We start from the raw sequence: 27,587 nt of genomic DNA, 5'->3' as shown, positions 1-27,587 counted from the left end.
GTTTTTTTCGGTTCTGCCTTCAAGTTTGTGGGTTTGCTCAAAGGAATATAGGAAGAAAGCTGGTAATGCATTATGCTCACTGGCTCAGCCTGCTGCCAGACGAGCAGATTGTTATTCACGAGCTTCACTCCACTCTGCCTTTTCCTGCGCCTCAGCCAAGGAGAGACCTCTTTTAATCGCTTCTTTTTATACTTGAAAGCCCACCGGCTGTGTCATACTTAAACAAGGACATTGGTGTTTGCAGTGCACCACTACCAGTTCAGACTTCTAGCTAAACCCATCTCATGTTCAAAACCTGTCGTGGTGTCTTGTAATATTTTGGGACTGGGGGTGGCTTGCCGGTAACATTATTTTGTTTATTATTATTTGAATTTCTAATTTTGACCAAATGGCATAAAGCATGAATAGAAAGGGAAAAGAATAATAAAGTCTAGAAATTCTGGAAAAATTTACAGACATTTAAGAAACAAATAGGAAATAGTAAGCACATGTGATGAAAGGTACTTTTGAAAATGAAACAACACAGTTTAAAAGATATTAGCTCCAAAACCTAGTGAGCTGACTACCTAGACAGCATATGAAAACCTAGACAGATGTTCCAGTAGGCAGTTAGATTTAGTCTCAAGGCGGCGTTGCATGTGTCCTTTGTTTTGAAGACAAGTACAAAAAATTCTAGATGGCCAACAATTTGAGAGAGATGTTGATTATAAATATTTGTATATTTAACTCACTACTTTAAAGTATCAATAGTAGTTATCTGAACTACTATTATATGGACTCTTATCCAATATTTCTGTGCTATGTATTATGCATATTAGAATATAGTGCATTTATAGCGTAGCAACATGCTAACTGTATTACAATCAATTCTCTTATGTTATTTGTGTGCCATGCAGAGATCCAGATTAATCACTTATGATGGTTCATTCTTGTTAGGTTGCTGCCTAGCAAAGCAGCTCACTAGGTTTAGGAAGGGAGCTACTGAGACTATGAAGAAGTTTGTTTTTGTTTTGTTTATATATATATATATATACATATACATATATATATATATATATATATATATATATATATATATATATATATATATATATATATATATATAATAGTTTGAAAGCAACAAGTTATTTCATGGTAACATTCACAAAACAGTATAAAAAAAAAATTGTGAAAGCATACAGAAATGTGAACACTTGTCCCTCGCTAATTGTTGTACTTGAACAATGCCTAGTGTTTCAACACATGGAATAAAGTCCAGAAAATCGGTCAATTCAATTAATTTGTTTTCATGGTGAAAACAAAGAGTTGCATATGGACCATTCCTAAGAATGACAGTATTTATTTTAGTGCTGTGTTTTTTAGAGGAGTATACATCCTCATGTTTGTCAGTGAAATAAATGCTTCAAGCGTAAAACGGCATGAATGCTTAAAAAAAAAAAAAAACGCATTACTTAAACATGCACTCAGACTCCTTTTTTTTTTTTTTTAAGAAATGTACTTAGTGCTGCAAGCACTACACATTGTGGTAAGGAAAGGTGACAACCCTTGTGAACAGCCTTTGCCCCGAGGGTCTCCCAAGCATGGGGCAACGTCTTAAGTGCTCTGAATGTGAAGGTCTGCAAGCTCCCTGAAATGCATTAAAGCCTGAAGGTGCATCATTTAGAGGTTGAAATGGACGTCAACCCATCATCTGGACACTTCAAAGAGTGTCTATTTCTGGATGGATTGTGTTAATATGTCGGACATGATGGTGCATTGGCGCTTCACGTTAGCATCTGGTTTATGAATCTGCCCCTGCTGTCACTCTTGGGGAAATCACTTGAGAATGGTCACCAAGATGAATAGATCAATTGTTTCAAGATGTATAATATTGTCGAGCATATTCTGGTTTATTTTACTGTCATTGAATGCAGTGAAAACATCTGTCTGACAATATCGCTGTATTTAAAAACAATGATGAATGAAGAAAAAAATGCAATGTGTTTAATTGCATTGACATGCATCGTAAGGCTTTTCTTTTTTTCTAAATGTTTGGACTCATTTGGACTTTTCGTTTGTTCTCAACACTGTGTTTCTAAATGCTTCTCTTTGAAAATGTAAATAAGATGACAAGAAATGGGCTGTAAATAAAATGCAAATGTAGATACCTTTTAGAGCTACAGCAGTGAATCTGTGTAGTCTTTAGTTAAAGACGAAAAAATAAAGAATATTTTGTGTTTACATTTATTTCACGTCATTGTGATTTGAATCGTATTTAATTTTTTTTTTTTTTTTAAATAACTGTTTTCAAACAGGTTTCCAGAACCCTACCCTTGACCACTGGTTTAATTTATTTTATGTGAAAATGGCAATAATTGCACACATTTGAAAATTGTACTATATATTGTACTATATGCTGCAGTATGGTACAGTCTTCACATCCTTTGCATTTATAGTAATACTCCTGGATTAGTAAGCTATTTTACTCCAGAGCCCCAAGTTAAAGGATTTTAGATGCTTGCAAACATTATAAATCCAAATATCTCCAAAGCACAGAAAAAAAGTACACTGTCTTAAGCTATTTCATGTCAATTTGCTTCAAAGTGCAACTGCAAATTAATGCCTTCAGTGTGGAGTTTGACGTTAAGTGGTTCTGGCATCTAATTGTACATTGTGTAATGAGGTGTTTACAATTTTCGTTTGTAGTTTTGCACAAGTGATTGAAATATTCATACACAGAAATTAGGTTCTAGAGGAGGGTAGAGTCTGGCAAAACAAAATAGAGCCCCACCAAATATTTGTCATTTTTATTAACAAATTTATGGACCATCAAATGAAGCAGTACAGGAATATTTTTTTTTTTTTTTTGCACTGCAACAGATGCATTTTGATTACAGAAGTATACTTCAGAAAGTCTGGATTAAAATGTCTTGAAACTTGACAGAGACCCTTAGGATCTCTATCTCTGTATGCGAGCATCATTCCTGGAGAGATGAGAGTGTTTTAGACATGTCAATAAATAAACCAGTACATGAAAGCGCATTACACTCAACAGTGGTGAGAATAGTGAATAATAGATTCATATCTTCAGACATGGCCAGCTGTATATGGTGTCTCATTTGTTCCATGATTTATTTATTTTTTTATAACTTTTTTTTTTAGTAAACTTTCCAGTTTTGGGATTCAAATAAAATCTGAAAATGTAAAAAGTAAAAACTCTAATAAAATGGATATATTGTAAAATAAGCAAATTATATTAGCCATATATATACAAATACCAATGAAATGTAAGGTTGCCCTAAGAATGGATAACATATGACTTTGCATTTATAATGCATATTGGTGTGTGTGTGTGTGTGTGTGTGCGTGTGTGTGTGTGTGTGTGAGAGAGAGAGAGCGAATGTGTATTCAAGCGAATGACTATTATTTCTGAAGCTCTTAGTCAGAAGCATGTTCTCCAATGAAATGCTTTTGAAGTTGAAGCTCGGGGCTGAAATACAGTACACTCCTCCAGGACTTCCTCTTGCTCTCCATCTGTTCCTACTTGACTGTAAAATGAACCTTGAAAGAGTGTTGAGAAAACATTAGACAAGTGGGTACTATTAAAATCAGTGAAGAACTGATTCCATATTCATGCTTTGAGGCAGTTGGTTTTATTCATTTATTTATGGCCCATAAATACAGAAATTATAAAAATGAAAACTAAGCTACCTGATTTGTTCACTTTCAAAAGAAAGTTCTGAAATGTATCTAAAGTCATTATAAAAAAACGATGTTCACTAACCATGTCAGTGCTGTAAATTAAAAGCGAGTCTAATGAAATATTCATCAAGAAAGAAAAAAACCTGGTACTTGATTTTATCCATTAAGAACTGATTGAATTGTTGAAGAAGTTTAGAGATTCTTAACATTTAGAAGAGTTGTGGCAAAGTTGTTTCCATGTAGCCAATCCCCCTAAAATAGGCTACCACTTGTAATGCTCCGATGCAAAGTAAACCACAATTTCTTTTGAATAATATAAGACATAATTCGTATATAATATAAATAACACTCCACACCTTTTAAATGTATCAAATCTAAAATATGGTTTAATACCATGTAGCTAGAGAAATCAAAAGCACAGACTCAGGCACAGGCTTGACATTTATCCTGCTTGAATTCTTTCTAAGAAATGCACATAACTTCATAAGTACCAAACTTCATCTGTGAATATTACACATTAAATATTTCAAATATTTTAACTATAGTGTTTTTCTTTCATTTTCCGTGACTGAAGCCGGAAATGTGCTTTGATGCGCTTGTTTGATAACTTGTGGTTAAAGCGCCACACAGCGGTGGTCAAAAGCTGCAAATGCACTTTACAGACGTCGCGGCGGCGGTACGTGCGGTGATAAAAGGGGCGTTTTGGATGTCTACATACTGTATTTAGATTTATGATTACAAAATTACAATGATTACAAAAATGATTTTTTTTTTTAAATAACATGCACTGGCTAATCCATAATATAGCTCTAGAAATAGATAATAAGAAACTAAACAGAGTCTGTTCTGATTTATTTCAAATCTTTGTGTGCAAGAAAATGTTTAAAAAAAGAATGCAATATTTTCTGTATAAAAGTTCAGTATCCACAATAAAGTAAATATTAAATAAATGAATAAATAGTTTACAACACTTGCCAAGGTCTTAGAAATGTACAGTACGTTATATTCCTGTTGGTGAAAAACTTTTTTTTTATTTTTTTTTTACTATCTTCATCAAAAGTGTAATTATACACATTTTAATAATATCTTTTTATGTTTCTAAATACATATTTCAGTAAAACTCATATTTCAATCAAAATGTTTTTCATAATTTATTAATTCATACAGTTTTGGGAGGAATCACACCACTAGATTTTACAATCGAAGCTAACTTTGGCTCGTCATAAAAAGGTCAAATTGTCTTGAGCAATGTATTTTGAATAATTTCAAAGATATACTGTCATGTCATTGACCTATTACTTTTACCTATTAACTTCTCGAAATATTTTCCAAAAATAAACTACTTTGAGCACATACACTTTTATTCATCAAATCCCCTTTACTGAATGTTTCCCAGTCAATGCACTTGATGAAATGTAAGCAGAAATGTAATGAAACCTAAGCAGAAAGGTTTGAAGACAACATGCGATCTCTGAAAGAGCCAATCAGCCACCTGTCACTGGAAAACTCAAAGCTAATGGAGAAAAAAAAGTTTTGCTTTGCGTCCAGACGAGTGTTAGGAAATAGGAGGTGGGAGGGAGATGTCAACGCTCATTTTCTCTCCTCTCTTTATTTCTCTTGTTCCTGCTGTCTGTTTTCACAGGTCAGCACGAGGTCGCGTGATGTTCCTGCAAGAAAGAACAGGTTTTTCCTGACAAAGATGTTGCCTCAGGATTGTCTGCATAAATGTCAAACTATGAGCACACCAGGATGCTAATTAGTTACCTATTCATCGTTGTATCAATTAATTCAGTCTTAAAGTGATAGTTCACTGATAATTCTGTCGTTCCAAACCCCTTTTGGCGTTCTCCTGTGGAGCACAAAAGAAGTAGTTCAGCAGAATGTTGATGAGGGAACAAATAATGCTAAAACGGTTGTTGAAGTTGATGGACATCTAGACAGACGGACAGTGAAGGGGCCTCAGCTGTGTTTTGTTGTCCCCGTCCCCCCACATTCCTCCTGACAGGTGCGAACAACGCCAGGGCCCCCGAGAAATGTCTCTGCACCAGTCTGTAAACCCGGCTGACACCGCGTGTGATCGCCAGTTAGACTGACTTCACAAATTATGCAAATCATATTGACAGCATAGCTAATGCTTTTTATTAAGCTAATTACCCTTAAGGTCATTTCTGTTTTTGGCGCCAAGGCTAGACTCCAGGAAAAGAGAAAACTAGTTTAGTAAGAAAGAGCACGATGGAAAAAAAGGTTTAGAAACGGTGCTTTAAAGAAAGATCATTCCATCATTTGATTTGGTTGATTTTGGACCGTTTATGCAATAAATATCACTAAAAGTAGGAGACGATGTCATCTAATGTTGAAATTGTGTCCTAAGATTTAACTGCTTGTTGCTGCCTCAAGCTGATTGTTACATAGCTTATTGTATTGATGTTTTATTTGTTTGTGTCATTTAATATATTGTCTCCAACAGCCCAAGAACCTATCGATATATGGAGAATAAAAAAAAATATCAGCTCAATATCAGATTTCAAGTGATCAAGGGCTTAAAGGGACAGTTCACCCAAAAAGGCAATCATTTACTGTTCCTCAATTTGTTCTAAACCTATATTAATTCTCTTCTTCTGCAGAAAACAAAAGAAGATATTTCGAAAAATGTTTGTAAGCTTACATTTTTGGGTGAACTGTCCCTTTAAAGGGGGGGTGAAATGCTATTTCATGCATACTGAGTTTTTTACACTGTTAAAGATTTGGATTCCCATGCTAAACATGGACAAAGTTTCAAAAATTAAGTTTTAGTTTTGAAGGAGTATTTTTGTTCCAAAAAAACCTCTTCCGGTTTGTCACAAGTTTCGGAAAGTTTTTTTCGAGTATGGCTCTGTGTGACGTTAGATGGAGCGGAATTTCCTTATGGGTCCTAAGGCACTTCTGCCGGAAGAGCGCGCGCTCCATATAGCAGAGCACTGAGAGCATTCACTGATCAGAGCGAGAGCGTCGCGAAAAGTCACAAAAGGAGCGTATTTTTGGTTGCCAGGGCAAGACAACCCTGCACAGATTACCAAAAGAGAAACAGCATTAAGGGACCAGTGGATGGAGTTTATTTTTACAGAGCATCAACGGAGTTGTGCAAGTGTTTGTGTTTGTTCTCTGCATTTCGGATTGCACATCGTTTATTTCTTAAGGATAATGCAGTCCCAACGAAAAAGGGTCACGATCGTGTGTTGGAACCGCATGCGGTGAGTAAAACTGCTTCAAATATCTCAGTGTTGTTAACTTAGCTATCGGCGCGTAAGCACATCAAGTAAACAACATGCGATGTTGTCATCAAACTGCACTTTCCACATGTACAGCTTAAAAAAAAAAAAAAAAAAAAAAAAAAAAAACGACATAAAGTGGAACTTAGTCATTTTCCAGACGCCTTTGCTGATGCTGCTCTTGTTAAATTACAGCCTCTGGATCTGTGTCACAGCTTCCAAACGCTCTCAACTCAAAAGCCTACTGGCGCTCGTGATTCTTTAGCTCCGCCCACACGTCACGCCTCTAGGCGCTCGTGTTTTTCCGGGAAAAATCGGTACAGACTATTTTGTCTCTTATAAATATAATAAAAATAAAGACTTTTTGGAGTTATGAAGGATGCAGTACTACTCTATAGGTACTCAAGATTAACAGGATATTGAGTGAAAACAAGCATTTCACCCCCCCTTTAAGACATTCCAATTCAACCCACTGCAAGGGTTTTGTCAGGCACTGCAAATGTCCACTGCATTTATACAATGTAAGCAGTGGTATACATCTGTGTCAATGAGATAGAAGGGTATAAGCAAGGGAAGGGAATCATAAGAAATTATAACAAATCCAAAATGTAAGATTATACAGTCTACTCCACTTTCCTGCAATGCTCCAAACCTCCAGATTAAAACAAAATGTGATCTTATATTTCAGCTAAAGTCCAAAGTATACTTCAGGATTTGTTTTTTTTTTTTTTTTTTTTTTTTTTTTTTATGCATACGCTAGGTTATTTTGTCTCTGAGTTCTGCAGAAGAATGAATGTCATTTTCATTTTCCTTCAGCCGCTTATGTAGCTATAGTTGTACGAGTGGCCATTACACAAGTGCCAGTCACAGGGCATGATTTTTTTAATGAAAATATAAAATATGTGAAGAACTTTTGTATGAAATGAAAATCCAGTCATTTAGTGCGTCACCAAACAAAATCCACTCTTGTACTTCCCCATCCAAATGGATTCTGGAAAATGAGTCCAATCTTTTCACTGGTTTAAAAGGTTTCTTGATGCAACACTTTCCTATTTTCAGTCGCTTTCTGAGACTAGCATGATGGACATAAAGTGAACTATACATTCAGGAATGATCATACTGGATCTAGTAAGACATATCAAAATTATATGTTTCGACGTGTGTAAGCTTGCCATTCATTTTGGATCAAGGAGACTCTGAGCAACCAACAGAGGTCAAAATTGTCCTGTTAGACATGTTCACTTGTTAGGTTTGACATGCAGGGATTTCCAGAGGTTTCTGAAAAGCGTAATAAGCATTCTGTATTGGCATCTCTGGTTCCATGTAGATCCTCTAAAGGAAGAGTTCACCCATAAATGAAAATGTACCTACCCTCCGTCCATCTGAGATGTTTGTTTCTTCATCAAATCAGTTTTGGAAAAATTTAGAATAACATCATTTGCACACCAATAGATCCTCTGCAGTGAATGGGTGCCATCAGAATGAGAGTTGATAAAAACAATCACAGTAATTCACAAGTAATCCAGTCCAATTAACATCTCACCAGGTTAAAAGATGAGTGTTTGTGATAAACAAGTCCTCTGTCCATATTGCTTTATTCAGCGAAAAGTTTGCCTCATCTGAATCAGGAGAGAAATATGCATGGATCAAAACCCAGTTCACAGTAAAAAAAAAAAAAAAACCTCTAAACTAATACATCAGTGGATTTTGATGTGAGAGGACAACATGTCAAGGAGACAAAGATGTGTACATTTTCAGTAAATGTTTTGGGTTTGTGTGCACTATTATTTTAACATCCATGGAACCTTTCCACTGCACAAAAAAAAAAAAAATGTAGAAAAAAAAATCTTTATATTATTAAAATGTTAAAATGACTTGAGTTAAAATGTTAAAATGAGGATGAGAAAATTGTTATTTTAAGAACTCTTGACTGAAATGTTCTTTGGAGAGTCTTAACCTTTAATTTTAGGAGTGTATATGTGTTTTTTATATCACTTTTTATTTTATTTAAGAGCCCAAAAACTGGTATTTCTAAAGTTCAGTGCGTTCATGAGATTAAAATATGATACCATTAATACAGCATCTTCATATTCAGTTCAGAAATGGACCTATCAGTCTCCTTTCTATACGGATGAAAAAGATTTAGACATTTTATTTATTTATTTTATCTTTTAGCATAGAACGACCTGTAACGATATGGGGGATATTTAAAGAAATAACTACAGCAGAGAACATTGAGATTTGATCTGATTAATTTTTTTTATCATATTATACATTCAAAAATAATAGAATCTAGCTAATAAATAACAAAGCCTTACAAAGCCCAGGAGGCACTAGAGTTACATTCTGTCATTTAAATGGCTCCATCCAAGTATTAAACCCAATTCTTCTGTACTTTAACTACATTTAGGCTCCGTTCCTAAACCTAGTGAGCTGCCCGGCTGTCTGCTGCCTACACAGGCATCTGCATTCTAACCGAGCAACTCTCTCATCGCCCACACATCACACAAACACTGCTCTTCAAATGAACCGCACAAGAGACTCAAATGGTTAGCATGTTGCTAAGCTCAAAATGTTTTAAATGTAAATCTCTAGTTCACTAAATTTTAGAACAAAGCCTCAGTCGAACTCGGACATCTCTGAAGTTGTTCTGCTCTCATTTTTCTATAAAAGAAATCTCTAAGCACATTTTTTACATCAGTAGCGAGCCACAGAATGTTTTCAGGATTATCCTTCAGGGATTTCCTCGGGCTTTGTTCGAAATCCTGGTGTACTGCCTACTTAGGAACGTGCATTCTCACTGCTGTGGGTGTTCCAAAAGGTGGGATCAAACGACATTAAAATAGAAGGCTCTCGAATGAAAATTTCAGTGTAAAAAATAAATAAATAATCATCCAAGATGGTGGACGAAGCAACTGTAATAAATACAGTTGAACATAGTTACAAAAATTGACTGCTAAACTCAATATTTGCTGTCTAATGTTATGTTTGTTAGAGTAACATGCTGTTGATTTATCAACATGCTAACACAAACTGAACCCGAGTGTGACAAATTGGGTTCTGGAAATAAAAAAACTAATTTGTTTTTCTCTAAATGGGGATTGACTTTTACTGAAAAACTTGTATATCATTAAAGATGTGTGGAAATCTTGGTGAAAAAACTACATTACCCATGATTCTGCTGAGAAAGCTCCACCCACTCCAAAGAAGCACTGCAAATGACTTGATGCTTCCTATGCTCTGCTTAAACTTATTTATGGGTGTGGGTGTGTGCATAAAAATGTAAAATGTATTGTCTCTGTGTACAAGTTTAAATAGATAATTGTATATTTTTTATATAATCCTTTATTTATTATCATTATGACAAAATGCTTCATGGGATTGTAGTTCTTTCCTTTACTAAACCCACTGCACAGTCTACACACCTTTTTTTACCCTACCTTTTCACACTGAAGACAACTGAGGGACTCATACGCAACTATAACAGAAGGTTCAAATGCTCACTGATGCTTCAGAAGGAAAAAAAACATGTATTAAAGCTGCAGACGGTAACTTTTGACGCTCTAGCGGTTAATAAACAGAACTGCTTGCGTCTTGCGGAAGAACATTGTAGCCGGAACTACTTCTCTCTGTTTATGTCTATGAAGAATCACAAAGGTACTGGGTTACTCCGCCGCGGTACCCCCGAAGCAATCTAAAATAGTCCGAATATAAACACTTATTATAGGTGCACCCTAGTGATTCAGGACAAGCTAAAAACACGTTTTGGAAAATGGATTCATGGTGTACTCACTTATTATATACATTTTGTATACTTTGAACACAAACAAAGTTACGGACCCCAGCTCTGATTGGTTGTTTCTTAACGGGAGCGATGTATTTCTGCAAATTGCAATAGGACCACTGGGAGGAACCAGAGGAGCTTGATTTTTTTTTACAGATTATCTGTCTCATACACTCAAAAAAATATTTAGGCCTTATAAATAAGATTTATGTAATTTGATTGCATATAAATTTTCCATCCATTTGGATTACGTATTTTTAATTTAAACGTATTAATAAACTTAATGTGATAAATATATGTAAGTCCTATTTAAATAAAACAAGTAACAATTAGATTTATGTGATATTTTCAATTAATCCAATTTATTTTAAATTAATAAGAAATGGGTTTATGTGTTTTTATGTAATAAACCTATTTTACTTAATATGCATCACATTTAAGTAATTTGTATTAATAAACCCAATGTATTTTAAAATCATATTCATAAATTTGTATTTACTTATTCATCACTATTTCCCCTCCCAATCACAATATACAACACAAAAAAGAACGTCCACAGGGTCACTTCATTTCACATTTTTATTTTATAAATAACAAGCACAAAAGGCAGCAAAAAGAGGAGCTAGCAAGACAGTATGTGCTCACTTATACTGTGTTGTGTGCCACCTCAAAAAAAAAGTACTTTCATTCTTTACCTAACAAACCAAGGTTAATTGCACTACTTATTATTATTGCCACAATCATCCTATAACAAATAAATGCAAAGGATTTTAACAGACTGCAGGCATAGTACTTTTTCCTCAAGAACTGTGCTTAAAAAAACTGCAAAACTTGAGGTAGACATAACAATCAGATCAAATCTGATTCAATGACAACACTTGTTAACATTACACAAACATTTTCACAAATCTGTGACATGCAATAATTTGGAAAAATAGGGTGGTGGTTCTAACGAGTAGAAAAAGTGCAAGTCAAGGGGAAAAATGTAAATATCAGCATATCTCTCAATGATTCACTGAAGCATCTTAATTTTCAGTCCCTGAACTTTTGGCGACAGCTTGGTTGTATCCAGTTCCATCAGGATTTTCTGAAATGCTTCAAATGTGCACTTGAGGTCCTTTGGATAGTTTAAGTTAAGGGCATAAATTAGTCCAAAAAGCATTACACATCCAAGTGTGACACTTGGCAGGTTTTGCAGAACTTCAACTCCTTCAAGAACAACACCAACATCTGAAGGTTCTTCTTCAGGACCAGTGCCCTCCGCTCGAATTACATAGATGCCCATTGTTGTCTGTGCAATGAGAGACTCAGCCTCCACACTTTCAGTGTCCTGGAAGATAAACAAAGAAAATAAGTTCCCAATGTGTTCCAAGTTTTCCTATTGATTAAGTCATGTAATTGAAATGATAATTGTACTGTGTTCCTGTTTTGCCATGAATAATTTATTTAAGGGTTAGTTCACCCAGATAGCAAATTTATGTAATTAATAACTTACCCTGATGTTGTTTCAAACCTGTAAGACCTCCTTTTATCTTCTGAACACAGTTTAAGATATTTTAGATTTGGTCAGAGAGCTCTCAGTCCCTCATTGAAGCTGTGTGTACGGTATACTGTCCATGTCCAGAAAGGTAAGAAAAATATCATCAAAGTAGTCCATGTGACATCAGAGGGTCAGTTATAATATTTTGAAGCATCGAAAATACATTTTGGTCCAAAAATAGCAAAAACGACGACTTTATTCAGCATTGTCTTCTCTTCCCCTATGTTGTGAGAAAGAGTTCAAAACAAAGCAGTCTAGATATCCGATTCGCGAACGAATCATTCAGTTCACCAAATCGAACTGAATCGTTTTAAATGGTTCGCATCTCTAATACGTATTAATCCAAAAATGACTTAAGCTGTTCACTTTTTTAATGTGGCTGACACTCCCTCTGAGTTCAAACAAACCAATATCCCGGAGTAATTCATTTACTCAAACAGTACACTGACTGAACTGCTGTGAAGAGAGAACTGAAGATGAACACCGAGCCGAGCCAGATAACGAACAATAGACTGACTCGTTCACGAGTCAAGAACCGGTTCTGTCAGACGCGTCCGATTCGTGAACCGAGGAGCTGATGATACTGCGCATGTGTGATTCAGCGTGAAGCAGACCGACACAGAGCGTCGGAACTGAACTGATTCTTTTGGTGATTGATTCTGAACTGATTCTGTGCTAGTGTAATGAGCGCGGGTAAACCGAAGGCTTGAATCAAGGGCAATCATCGCCAATGACGCCGTTACGTAAAGCGCAAAAGAACCGGTGAACCGTTTTCTTCAACCGGTTTATTGAATCGAACTGTCCGAAAGAACTACTGGTGATCCGAAAACCGATGCAAACGGTTCTTCACTCATGAAAGAGTCGGTCTATTGTTCGTTATCTGGCTGGGCTCGGTGTTCATCTTCACAGCAGTTCAGTCAGTGTACTGTTTGAGTGCATGCATTACTCCGGGATATTGGTTTGTTTGAACTCAGAGGGAGGGTCAGTCACATTAAAAAAGTTAACAGCTTAAGTCATTTGTGGATTAATGCGTATTAGAGATGCGAACCGTTTAAAACGATTCAGTTTGATTTGGTGAACTGAATGATTCGTTCGCGAACCGGATATCCAGACTGCTTAGATTTGAACTCTCTCTTACACAGACACGGAAGAGAAGACAATGCTGAATAAAGTCGTCGTTTTTGCTATTTTTGGACCAAAATGTATTTTCGATGCTTCAAAATATTCTAACTGACCCTCTGATGTCACATGGACTACTTTGATGATGTTTTTCTTACCTTTCTGGAGATGGACAGTAGACCGTACACACAGCTTCAATGGAGGGACTGAGAGCTCTCGGACTAAATCTAAAATATCTTAAACTGTGTCCTGAAGATGAACAGAGGTCTCACGGGTTTGAAACAACATCAGGGTAAGTTATTAATTACATAAATTTGCTATCTGGGTGAACAAACCCTTTAATTTTCCTATCTACACCAAATCTGAGATCAGCATAATGATGTGAGTGTTTCACGATTCTTATTTCATATGTTCCTTACTTTGTAATACCAACTGGATCATTTTATCCAGGTCATTTTTAGTTTGATCAATCATGCTCTGTACTGATTGCTGCATAGTTTAATCTTTCGCTGCACACTACACACAAGGGCATAAGCTAGACTGTGTTACCAATGAGAAAATTAACATAATCAATGAAAATTGAAATTTGTAACATGAAGAGAATAGCTTGACACACACTTACCACATATTCTTTGACAAGTGTCTCAATGTCTTCGTTGAGGTAGACACTTAGGCACCTCAGGATACAATCACGCCTGGTGTTTATGTCTTCATTCTCAAACAAGCATAAGAAGACCCCAAAAAAACGTCATTAATTATTAACTAATAGTTCAAGTAAGGCTACATTTTAAAGAGGTAGTTCACCCAAAATGTACAATTATGTCATACATTTTGTCATAACTTTTGTTCATCTTCAGAACACAAATGAAGATCTCTTTTTAAGAAATCTTAAAACTTTGTTTCTTCATTGACAGCTACACAATCACCACTTTGACGCTTCAAATAATTCATAAAGAGATCATAAAACTATTCCATATGAATTGAGCAGTTTAGTCCAAATTTTCTAAAGAGAAGCATAAGAAGATGATCGCATTATTTAATGAACAGACTAAATTTAGGCTTTTATTTGTATAAACATTGATCAGCAAACATAAACAGAAGATCAACCGAACCTGCTTAACACACTAGAACAAACCACACTGGTTCTCGCACATCAACGCAAAAATTCCTGAGCTTCCGTTTACTATAACTGATGTGAGTTAATGAATGTTTGTTTGTGAAAAAAAAAGCCTAAATTCTATCTGTTAATTCCTTCAGAAATTCTGGACTAAACTGCTCAATTCATATGGAATAGTTTTATGATCTCTTGATAACATTTTTGAAATGTCAAAGTGTTGGTTGCGTAGCTGTCAATGGAGGAACAGAAACCTCTCAGATTTCATAAAAAATATATTTATTTGTGTTGTACAGAGCCCTGCACATGACATGCAGGAAAAAATTTTTTAATTGTGCACACGATTTAGCAAATCGAGGGAATTAATTATTAAATTGTGCTTTTTTTCTTGCATTTCATGTGCGGGGCTCCGTAGTGTTTCGAAGATAAGTTATGGGTTTGGAACGTCATGAGGTTCAGTTAATAACACTTTTTTATTTTTGGGTAAACTAATACACTATTATAAAACACCATACACAGACAACAATCTTAATTATTTAGCAACTTTTTTATATGAATAATGCTTTATTGGCATTATTGTTTATGCACAATATTTTTAAAGTTCTGTAATTAGAATAGAGAGAAACAGAAAGACTGTGTGCATGTGTGTGAGAGAGATTGAGATGTCCTCACTAATAAATCAAATAAATGTGTATTTAATGTGTAAGAAAGATTGTGTTCTTGGTATCTCAGAGGGATAGAGAAAGTGTGTGTGTGCGCATGTGTGAGAGAGAGTTTTCTGAATTCCTGTCAAGTCAAATGAGTAACCAGTTGAAAACAAATGCAAAACATAAAAACACACTTACTTTAGTTGTCAATGCCATTATGGTGCGGATTTTGTGTCCTGCACATCCTCCTTTGTGACGGAACACCTTCATCAGGCCATCAGTGTATTTGTCCAGTTGACCAATGAATTTTGATATCAGCGGAACAGTTGTTATACGCATGAACTCCATGTTGACCTGAAAAAAAGATGGAAAAGGACACAAAATAATATATTTCACCTTAAACAAGATGTGTTAGTGTATAAATCTGCACTTCCGTTTCAAACAACACTTAACTACTTACTTCTTCAACTTCAAACAATGCTGGCCATCTGTTTCGGACCTCTGTAATCATTGGCTCCTGAAGAATTTCTTGTCGTCGGTATGAGAAGGTACGCTGCATCTTTTCCTTGATAATGGTCTCGTTATTCTTTTTTTTTACCTCGGTCAATAGAGCAACCCTTTCCACCTCCAGGCTGTCATTGGTTTCACCTCTCGGATGGTTTGGACAGAAATTAACCTCTGCCCTCCGTGGCTTTTTTATGTTTGCAGCTGGTTTTCCCTGGACTTTCTGTTTGTTTTTAAGTGAGTTGACTGTGACTTCTGGGTGTCCAGCTCGGCCAAGCTTGGTTCGGAAGTTCATCATCTTTATCTTAATATAGTGCTTCCATCCACAACACCCAGTCCGAGTTCCTTTCTCACGCAAACATGGATGGGTTTGTATCAAGGCCTCAGCAACTTTTTCAAACTGATTGTCCTTTGGATATGCTGTATACTTGATTATTTCTTCTGCAATGCCTTCAAGAATATCAGATCTGAGTTTGGGCGTAAGAGATAGGAGAGTTCCACTTGCATTGAATTCATCATTTCCCTTCTGGAGCTGCATCTCGGCACAATATGAAAATCGTGGCACTACAAAATCTTTAGGCCAAGTGCAAGACCGGGAGTCAGGAGATGACAATATGACAGTATCGTTGCTGCTACAGGAGTCAGCAGATGCTGAATCAATTGGTTCTTGTGATGAGGAGCTGCAAGATATATTGGAGGGAGTAACTGGGATTGTGGAGCAGTTTTCTTTAGTGCATGGAGCTGAGGATATTGTGGAGGTGGTAGCCTCACAAGGTAAGTACACCACTTTCAAAGTACTGCGATCTTGAATATCAGAAATTGATAAGAGGTTCATGAATTCGTTTCCAAAGTCTACGTCTTTGTATTGAAGCCTAAACTGCTCTGTTACTCCAAAGAAGGTCTTAATTTCAAAAGACAATTCATCCACAGAAGACGGTATTCCGGATTTAATGGTTAGTTTTCTTGCATCATCTTCACTTCCAAACAGGACTCTGAAGCTAACTGGTCCTGCCATCCTGATTTTTTAATCTAGAATGCAGACCCAAAAAACATAGGAATTGTCTTATTAACAAATAAAACATTGATGTTAAAGTTACTACATTCTTTTAAAAAAGGTACTGAAAGTCTTATAAATAACACCTTTGATGACGATGTGTCTCTTCAGGGTTACCATACGTTTGGAACAAACTGTATAGGCCACAAGTGGATAGCAGTCTGTCAGTTCTTCAAGCTGAACCAGGGCAACCTCTTTACCTGGTGAAGAAGTCAACTCAAAAGATCTGAAGTGGTCTCTATACCATGCACACAATAAACGCACAATGAAACTCAGCTCATCTCCCCTTATGCACATTTGCAGAATTTCTGCAAATTCTGGCATTCCAGCAGTTGAACCACATGCAATTAACATTCCATTTTTGTAGTTAATTCCTCTAGTGGTGACACTTTTTGCAAGGTGAACTTGACTGATATTTGGATACTTCTGCCTGAGAGCCAACACAACTTCCTTATTCAGAACATCAACCTGGACTGTAGAGACATTTGAAACTTCCAAATTTGATGTATTGAGTGTGGATGAATATATGTGGTAACTGATGAATTGCTGGTGTTTGGCTGCCAATGTGAGTGCAATGTTCCTGAAATTATTTGTGTGTCGAGCTACTTGTTTAAAAAAGCTATGTTTAGCTTCAAATCGCATCGTCCATAAACCTAGAAGAGGCCCAAAACACTTAATCAGGTGCGGGTAATGCTCAAGATAGTGGTGTTTAGGTAAAAGCTTTACGTCCGGGTTAAGCTCGAGTAGTCTCTGTCTGTGTTCAGACACTTTGACATCAAGATAAGCAATTGTCTCATCAGTGTGAACTGGTGCCACAGCTAATTCTACAATTTCCTTCAGGTCTAATATCACTTGCCAAGCAAGCTCATCCTCTGGAATCAAGTCTCCTACTAGAAATGGAAGCAATCGAATTAGATTCCAATTCTCATGGGCGTTGCCACCTATTGTCTTCTTACATGAATAGCTGTTTGGTATAACTTGAGATCTATTTTTTTTGTCACTCCACTTATAGGGAAATTTGACGATTCGTGTGTTAAGACATTCAAGACTGAAATACTTCTTAGAGATGAGAACACTGAAACATAGTGCCAGTTCAGAAGGGACAATACCCTCAAATAAGTCATGCACTATATCTGGGGGATAGCCTGTGTTAACGTGAAAATGTTGAAGTTTTTCTGTTAAAACACACGCTCTCTTCACACCAAAGCAATTTGTGTCAGTTTCCTGTGCAGACTTTACATGTGCTTCATGTATTTCTTTTGTTCGAAGCAAAAAAGCACCTGAATGAACATCCCTTGTTTGAATATCTACTTTCTGAGCAGTACAAAATCGACAAATATACTGGCCAGAGAAGCTCTCTACAAAACCAGCCAATCCGTGGGCTCCCAAATTGTCCGCTACAACACTATGGACTGTTCCTTTGACAAACTTCCCAAGTTTTGAGCTGAAAACACCATGCTCTTCTAAAGTACAAAGGTCTTGTAAAAGTGGCTCTAGAATTTTTCCATAGCCATATACCTTTACATCGTCACTTTTGCACAAAACCGTTAAATAAATGGAAGACAGTGCTGAATGAGAGCCTGGTGGCAAGTTATTCAGAATCCAGTACACACTACACAATTTGTGTTTTTTTCGCGATGTACCCAGGGGATTACATAACTCAAAATCATCGATGTACAAAGTTAAACAAATTTTTAACTCATCACCTGACAGGAAAGTGTTGTCCTTAAAATACAAACCGTCTCTTATAGAGCGATACTGCTGATTATCTAACTTGTCTGTAGTTTCCTGTGTTCTGTGGCTACTGATAATACCGTTTAACACTGCAGTACAATCAAGTAGCTGCTGTAAAGACTGCAGTAATGGGATATACTGAAATGTCCTGCTCTTTTTTTGGTCCAGAATAAACTCCACTGGCTCAACAATATTTAACAAATCCTTAAAGTACTCTTTTCTCTTATAAGTTGTAGAAAGGGGACCATCTTTCCCTATTGATTTTACTAAAGGGTTAGATTTACACAGTACATCAGCTAGTTCCTTAATAATTAAGCTATCAACTTCAAGGTTTTTGTTTTTTAAAAAATCTGAAAGACTGCTACAAGTTACAGGCACAGACACAGTACTTAAGAGGAAGTGTAGTTCATCTAGTAGTTCATCAATAGCTGTAGATGGCACATGAAAAATGTTTTCCAACTTCAGCAAAACTGCAGCTATTTTTTGTTCTACTAATTTCGGCAGGTCATCTGAAGTATCTATTTCACTATCTGCATCTAACGGAGGTACAAAATCTATGTCCGCAGAAGATGAGGGGCTTTCATCTACAGTACTACCAGATTCGTCTGACTGAGCAGCGAGTTTAACAATACCTGCCTTAAAATCGTTTAGAGTGTAGGGATTATGTTTACGATTTTTATGCGAGTGAAATGTTCCATATATGTTTGTCTCAAACTTACATCCTTCAAACATACAAGTTACGGTTTCATACTGCCTAAGATGTTGATTTACATGAGCAAAGTATTCCTTTTCAGTTAAAATTTCCTTACATGCACACGTCTGACAAAAGAATGTAGTTAACTGAACATTTGCTGCTGTTAACTTCCTGTGTGTTTGATATGTGTGACTCAAAAGATTCTTCCAACTTGTGAATGTACATGGGCAATCTGCATATAGACAGGGATACCGGCAATTGCGACCATAGTGGAAATGTTTCAGCCTAAAATGTTTTAACAATTCATACCGGGTAGATAATGAAATGTCACACACTTTGCATGGCCACATTCACATATCTGTGAACAAAGACAAAAGAAAAAAAAAAATCAGTTACATCCAAATATTAAAGAATCAACATAAATAATTTAATTTATACTTGATTTTACTGTAATTCAAAATACAGCTACTACTACTAATAATAATTTATTAATAACTTTTTTATAACAATGAAATAACTACATAGGTCCAATTTATAAGAAACTTTGGTTGATTGCAGGATGATATTAGGCTGTTCATGTCTGTAAAATATGTTTTTAATTATGTTTTTAACTATGTATGTTATGTTTTTTTTATGTTGAATCATTTAACATTCAAACTGAGATTAATTGTTCATAATCAGATGTATTGATTCTTCTATGTATTAAAAAAACATCTTTGTAGCATACATACAAGGTCTAGGAGGTTGTCCCACCATTTAGATGTAAGAAAAGATGCTTGATGTATCTGTAAAGGGAAAAAAATGGTTTTGGTTAGAAACAAAAGCATACTTTTGATTATGAAATTACAAAGCCAGCATTATATTTTTAGAGATTTATTAGAATAGTACTCTCATTTACTAATTGTAGTAGTCTTTTTTTTGCCGTCAAACGTTAAACCACAGAACAAGAGCAGAACAACACCAAAAGACACAGACGGGATAAAACCATGGCTCACATAGAACACACGACCAACTGTTGGAAGTTATCCATGTACGATATAAATACATTTAAAATTGCAGTTGGTTTAGTAATCGTTTAACGACACATCGCTATTTTAATCTTTAAACAGTAAACACCATTTTTCCTCTCGGATTTAACTTAAGCTATGCACGTGGCCAAAGGTCTAGTTATGTTACTCAGGTCAGAAAATACGGAAATTAATATAACGTTAAACTAAAAATAAATACGCATCCCAGTTACTTTTAATTATACTGTCTAGCTGAAAAAAGTAGCTTAAGGGGAAAGTAGATAAAGTTAGCTTTTATAAGAACCATGTGCAAGTTAGTTAGCTAACATAAGTGGAATAAATGCAGATTGATAGTCAGTGCATTGATACAGTTTAATACGATATCAACAGCAGTAATAACACACATATATATTGAAAGCAGTCAACTTTTATACGATGAGTACAAATGTAACTTGCCTTGCAATCAGGTTGATCCAAGAAGATGATCCGATGTAAGATGGCGAGGAGAACGGTGGTTTTTCAACTGCCTCTCTGCCGCGCGCGCGCTGGTTGCTGCTTTTTTTTTTTCATGTGCATTGCCATAGACACGTGTATGTGCCGTACCGCTCCCTACCGACTGGAGTATGGATCATTTCCGCCTCTAAACAATTCCATTGCCCATAAATTATATGCAAACCAATCTCATAAAATATAACTGATATGATCTGGCTCGTTCCACAGCTAGATATATTTAAACCATATTCATAATTGTTAACTGATTAAATCAAATAGTTTTCACAATGGGCAAATTTACATGGATTCTAAGCAATTTGCCTACATACATTTTGAAAATATTATTATTTAAATAAAATCAAAAGGATTCAAATACATAATTATAAACTATGCCATGATTCATTTTTTTGAGTGTATTCTACTGTCAGGACATAATGACAGGTTTTACAAATATGTAAAAAAATAAATTTTTACAAAAGTTACTTATTGCAGCTTTAAGAGCTAGGGGTTGAAAACTTTTGAACAGAATGGAGATGTGTAAATTTTTCTTATTTTTCTTTTTTTTTTTTTTTTTTTTTTACTGAAGTAGTACAGCTAAAGAAGACAAAATAAGTTACATTTACCCTGATCTTCAAATTCAAAACGTTTTCACCACTCTGCTGTTAAGGCATGGTTTTTCCTTCTGGAGCATCAGTGAGCGTTTGAATCTTCTGTAATCGTTGTGTATTAATCCCTCAGTTGTCCTCAGTGTGAAAAGACGGATCTCAAAATCATACAGTCATTGTTGGAAAGGGTTCAAATACATACACACACACACACACACACACACACAAAAAGGGGGACCTGAAAGATGGTTCAGACGGCAGTTTAACTATTCAGGACTAACAAGGGACTCATGAACAACTACTGTATCACTAAACAATAATCACAGCTGTGCATCATTCAGGAAAGTAGCACTTTATTTTACAGTCCTGTTCCTCATTTACATACTATGTACTTATTATAATAATTACAATAACTATGTAATAACTAGGTACTAACCCTGAACCTACCCCTAAACCTACCCCTACCCCATGTAGTTACCTTGTATTACCAGAACTTTCTTAGATAAATACACTGTAAGTACACTATTAGTACATGTTAGTACACATACTGTAAAATAAAGTGCAACCAAGAACACAGTATTAAGAATCTTTTGAACAGGGTCATTTTTATAAATTCAACTATTATTTTCTTAGTTGGACTATATGTAAACATCCTTTATGTGAAGTATCTTATTCAGGTCAGTACTAATTTAATAAACAATAACAAGCATTTTGAATGATCCCTTTTGTCTTGGTAAAATAATTCACATTTTGAAGATTCCGGAAGGGGGATGTAAACTTTTGACCTCAACTTTACGTGTGAGGCTGAACATTCCAAATCAGTCACTAATGGTCCAGTTCAGTTCGGATGCTAGACTGTACGGCCAGCAAGACAGCTGTTCAGGTTTTGGAATGGAGATTGATTCAATAAACAAATCTCACTTACATTATGACTGAATCGTATTTGCATCTTCTGCTGAATATAATTTGATAACAAACACATTGCATGCTTCAAGTTGTAAATTAGGCCATGATGCAGTTTTACCACAGCCCTACCTTTAGTTAATAGATCTCACATGTGAATTGAGGGTACTCTTCAAATTAAGCTCTGGTGAAGGCCAAAGCTCTGTAATTTATATTTGGGCTAATTAGTGAGGTGTGGGTCTTGTCTTATAAATAGAGGCAATTACTCATGAATATGTGCGGGGCTGTCCACTGAGGGTGAGCTCTTGGTGTACATGATGCTGCTTTCTGCTTATGTGTGTGTGGTGTATACAGTGGCCTCAAAACATATTTGGACACTGAAGATGCTCTTAAAATGGTATGAATGTCATTATATAATAAAATATTAAACTACATGGCATCTAGCTCTCATATTAGCCCTGCAAAAATCTGTAAATTTATTTTCCCTCATTAAGAAAGGTTTTAGCTTTCTCCTTTTTTGCTCATTCATAATGTTCTAATTGCTTTAACGGTATTGTGGTGTTCTGGTTTGCTTTGTTAAAGACAATGTATATATTTTTTTTTCCTTTACCTTAAGAACTTGGTCACGCTTCCCTCTGCCAAAGCATCTCGCAGAGCATGTCCGGCATATTTTTCCGTCTAACATGAAGTCATATGGCCTGTTTTATGAGCATGATAGTGCTGTAAATAAGAGCAATGCCAGAGCGCTGTTAAGCTGTAAGCACACTCTCCCTTCCACCGGCAGCAGCACCAATCTGTTCTTGACTCTCTGTGAAAGGCTGGCTGCAGCAGACGCATATGTTCTCTTGAACTCCTCCGATGTGTTAAGAACTACTTTGCTTTTCCAGGATAGTTTTACTAATCAAAATAATAATAATAACAGTTAATAGCCAATCCCTGTTTGTATTAATCCAATCTCTGTGATTGTGGATGACCTGACCTTTTGACTGTGGCCCAAATATTGCTCCATACAGCCCCACTTTCTCTGAAAAATATTCACATATAGCTCTTTTCCATACAATAAAGGCATACACTGACCAGGGGCTATTTTTTTTTTTAAAGTTCTAAAAGTAAAATATATGGTAAAACTTTATTGTTACACATTACATGTACTTACTATTATAACAGCAATTAATAATGCATAATTGCATGCAAGTAACCCTAAACCAAACCCTAATCCTAACCCTAACCATATAATGTATGTGTAGCTAATTAAAGCTGCAGTAGGTAACTTTTGTAAAAATATATTTTTTTTACATATTTGTTAAACCTGTCATTATGTCCTGACAGTTAAATATGAGACAGATAACCTGTGAAAAAATCAAGCTCCTCTGGTTCCTCCCAGTGGTCCTATTGCCATTTGCAGTTACAGACCGCTCCCGGTAAGAAACAACCAATCACAGCTGGGGTCCGTAACTTTGTTTGTGTTCAAAATGTAGAAAAATGTATATAATAAGCGAGTACACCATGAATCCATTTTCCAAACCGTGTTTTTAGCCTGTCTTTTCCAGGCGCATCCGCACCGCATCGAGTTAAAAACATCTCAACTTTTCAGAATGCCGCAAGCGCACCGCGGGTCATGTGACAAGAACTAACCAATCAGCTTCATCCTTTCCCGTAACAACGTTGAAAACTCAGCCAAGATGAAGGAACAGCTGTTCATAGCTGTATATGGATTGTCATTTTGAAATAAATTTAGTAGCAGAGCTACTGAGAGCGATTTTTTGTGCTGCAAATCCATTTATCCTTTGCTGAAATTTCCGAGTCTTCATGGAGAGAGCACGTCATGGTTGCTTAGCAAAGGCAGACGCCTCAGGAGCGCTTCTGCCCGAGCGCTTTGGAAAAAAGGAGAAAGCGGCGTGCCTGGCGTTTTCCACGTGTTTTTAGGCGCGATATGTGAACGGCCCCTAACCCAGTACCTTTGTGATTCTTCATAGACATAAACAGAGAGAAGTAGTTCCGGCTACGATGTTCTTCCGCAAGACGCAAGCAGTTCTGTTTATTAACCGCTAGAGCGTCAAAAGTTACCAACTGCAGCTTTAATATTACTCAGTACTTAAATGTTTAATTACACTATAACAATTACAGCTTAAAATAAAGTGTAACCAAATGTTTAAGGTAGTGCATCTGAGTAAATTATGCTGTACAATATTTTTTTACATGTTACTGTATAAACCTTAATTTATATACAAAATGTACTGTATGTTGGTTAAATTTAAAAACAAATTGACCAATCAAATTCTTTCTAGATTAAGAATGCCCTTCCTGCTACTGCAACATGTTTCTGATAAGCAATAACAAGTGGTAAATTATGGCTCCCAACTGTAATGTATTTATTTTTACACCCCAAATTCCTAAAATTAAATAACAATAAAGTCATAATCAGTTTAGTATCAGTGTACTTCTTAAAAGCATAACAAAAGATTATTAAAACAAAAAGTAAGACATTTAATTTGACAATTACAAAGTGCACCACTTTTTAAAAGTGTATTTAAGCATGTTAAGGCACATGGTTATGAAACTGCATACTTTTCAAGTACTCTTACATGGAATTTTATTTCATGAATATTACATTATCTGCAAGTAGAGTTTATATATACTGTATTTTTATGATTTGAACCACTTCTTTTGAACAAGAGCTGTTTCGGTGGGAAAATGCACTCATTAAGCCACTTCACTGAATCTTTAAAACTTCAGTTGGTTGGTAATAAAAAGAGTATTTTATATATAATGCAGCGACTTGCTAATGTAGCCAATTACTGAATTGCAAATCCTGGACTAAAATTTATTTTCAGTGTGTAATATTTTTATTTAATGAAATAGAACATTTTGTGACATTGGTTTATGGTAGAAAAACATTGTAACTTAAAATTATACATTTTGAACACCATTGTATCATTTCAGTTACATTAAAATAATTTTCCATTTCAGTCCACTTCAGGAAATTCCTTCTGTTCTGCATTTATTTCATTTGCTTTTTCTTCATCTTCTTCTTTTTCTTCTTTTACCTCTTCTTCTCTCCCATTATCTATTAATAATCAAGTTCTTCAGCATGATTGTATACCTTTGGTAAACCTTTGGTAAAAACGTCAATATCACTCATTTACTCACATTTCTTGAAATGGTGCATGTTCATTTAACATTTATAGTTTCACCAAGAATATCATTGTAGACTCTGTATACAGTATGCTGCTTGTGAAAGGATTTTGTCCCCGTCTTACAGAAGCACTGCTTTTGATATAAAAGCAGGTTTGGAGGTCATTATACAGGCTGTAACCTGCAGGACAGCTGTGAAAATAAGAACTGAAAAGCTCTTGAAAGAAGGAGATTTTTAGGAGGTCAAGGGTCACTCTGAAAGATCTCCAGAGAATGGAGAAAAGGTATCAAGAGCTCTATAACACTGACCTGTTTGGGGGGACGGCACCAAAGAAGCCAGTTCTCAAAAAGATCCACGGGTAGAGTTTGCATAATAATGACGGAGTTATGCGGGAGGACGTTTTGTGGTCAGATGAGAGTGATTTTGGGCAAAATTCTATAGTATGCATAGCACAACCTCTGTGTTTGCCTCATGATATTTTAATTAACAAGCCCCGCATTTGAATTTCACATCTCTTTCATGTAAAAAGACATTTCTAAAAGCTGGTCAAAGTCCGCTCAATCCGGCTGTTTTTGACGATTAAAAGCTGACAGGAAAAAGAGCAAATCAAATGCAGAGAAATCAGTGTAATCTGCAAATTGAAGTCCCACTTTCCCTTATCAGCCTCTCGCAAACAAAGGGCCGAACTGATATGTGGGTGTTAAGGTGCTGCTGTAAAGATATTGGGCCGCTCTTGAAGGATTTGTCTATAAGCTAAGCTCATGAAACATTAAGCAGTGACAATTCCATAAGATCAATAGGACTAGCACACCCGCTGTTTCTCTTTCCTTCGCCTCTGAGGCCAAAGTGAATGGTTATGGTAGCTTTTTTAAATATCGTCTGATACATTATTATTTATCCATTTAATATATGAAGGGGAAATGCAAGTATTTGTATGTGTACATGCGTTTAGCTGAACTTCAGTGGTCTATTAAGAGACTGTTTTTTTCATCATGACAGTTAGTTTATCACTGTGCTGCAATTTAAAGTAAGTATACTTTTCACAATATACATATACAATGTGTATTGTCACAAAACTCTAATTTTGTTTTCAAGTGACCTTTAACATGAATCCTGTAGTCCTTTATGTTATTGTTATATTCAAAACTTCTTTTTCATCTCATTTTTGGCCTTTAAAACAATACTCAGATGATGTTAACCCAGTGGGCGATGGAACATCCATCGAACAGATCAAACAGAGGTTACAAAGGTTTGGGATGAGAGTCTTTCACTCAGATGACATCACTATTTTGGCTTCGTCAGAACTAAACGAGAAATCAATGCACATAGCGTGAGCTGCCGAGGAATTGATGATAAGTTGTGAATTAAGGGTCAATAGAGAGGTGCCCTCTGAGCTCGGGGCTCTTAAAAACAAGATCCCTGTTTGTGTTGCTTAATCTCGTATTGATTGAGGCCAGGAAGTATGCTGAACTTGGCTATACCATCCCTTCATCATTCAGTAGCTAGAATATTATGTGGATGTCTGTAGGTTAAAACATAAGTTAATGAATTTCGCATCACAGCTTCATCAAATCTGCTGTTAAATTGAATTTTACAAAAACAGCAAACAAAGGCACAGATAGCCTATAGACTATAATTTTAAAACATGCCGTAAAAATAACATCAGCGTTGCCTTTGGCGAGATGCTGTCCACAGAGACCCTAAAGCTGCTTTAATAATTCATTGCTGAAGATGCTGAGCTAATAAATAAGTAATTAAATAGATTTGTCTCGTCAACGGCTGCTTCTGCGACGTGCTGCATGACAGAATGATGGAGTTACAGCGCCACCCTGTGGAGAAGAGGAGCACTGTAACTCTCCGCTTATGAGTCCACAGCGTAGACTGTATAAAAACAGGTCTACATTCGTGTTTAAATTATTTAATCCAATATGAAACACCATGTCTTAAACGTAGAATGCATAAACGAGTTAAATGTATGATGTATTGCTTTATATTTTACATAAAATGGATTGTATATTCATATGGGTTCCAAAAATATTTAGGCCTAAATTTGCTATTAATGTATTTGTGGGTTACACAGATTTAGATAGATAGATAGATAGATAGATAGATAGATAGATAGATAGATAGATAGATAGATAGATAGATAGATAGATAGATAGATATTAATAGTGTTTTTACATTCACACATTATATTCACAGTAAAATGTATTCAGTCAAAATGCCTAGCTGTAAAACAACTGATATTCAGTTACTTAAAATATATGCATTCAAATGGGAATTAATCAGTTATGAAACTTGAACCAAGAACTCCCCTAAGATTTG

General features: G+C 35.8%; 2 protein-coding genes across 3 annotated transcripts; both read right to left on the bottom strand.

Annotated features, from left to right (window-relative positions):
• Window positions 1-11,444: 11,444 nt before the first annotated feature.
• Window positions 11,445-15,841, bottom strand: LOC113115303 (uncharacterized). The gene is made up of 4 exons (XM_026282773.1): window positions 15,594-15,841; window positions 15,332-15,487; window positions 13,995-14,087; window positions 11,445-12,043 (listed from the first exon to the last, which is right to left on the bottom strand). The coding sequence occupies exons 1-4, from the start codon at window positions 15,690-15,692 to the stop codon at window positions 11,726-11,728; spliced, it is 666 nt and encodes a 221-aa protein (XP_026138558.1). The 5' UTR covers window positions 15,693-15,841; the 3' UTR covers window positions 11,445-11,725.
• A 16-nt stretch (window positions 15,842-15,857) lies between these two features.
• On the bottom strand, window positions 15,858-20,751 carry LOC113115302 (uncharacterized). 2 transcript variants are annotated; one of them, XM_026282771.1, is made up of 4 exons: window positions 20,583-20,751; window positions 19,851-19,904; window positions 16,778-19,477; window positions 15,858-16,666 (listed from the first exon to the last, which is right to left on the bottom strand). In XM_026282771.1, the coding sequence occupies exons 3-4, from the start codon at window positions 19,467-19,469 to the stop codon at window positions 16,662-16,664; spliced, it is 2,697 nt and encodes an 898-aa protein (XP_026138556.1). In that variant the 5' UTR covers window positions 19,470-19,477; window positions 19,851-19,904; window positions 20,583-20,751; the 3' UTR covers window positions 15,858-16,661. The 2 variants fall into 2 exon arrangements, with proteins under 2 accessions (XP_026138556.1, XP_026138557.1); XM_026282772.1 differs by having other exon boundaries at window positions 19,873-19,904.
• Between the last annotated feature and the right edge of the window lie 6,836 nt (window positions 20,752-27,587).

Source organism: Carassius auratus, chromosome 15 (assembly GCF_003368295.1).
Source record: "Carassius auratus strain Wakin chromosome 15, ASM336829v1, whole genome shotgun sequence".
NCBI lineage: Eukaryota > Metazoa > Chordata > Actinopteri > Cypriniformes > Cyprinidae > Carassius > Carassius auratus.
Note: the sequence above shows the minus strand (reverse complement) of the source record. Positions and strands in the feature narration are given on the sequence as shown.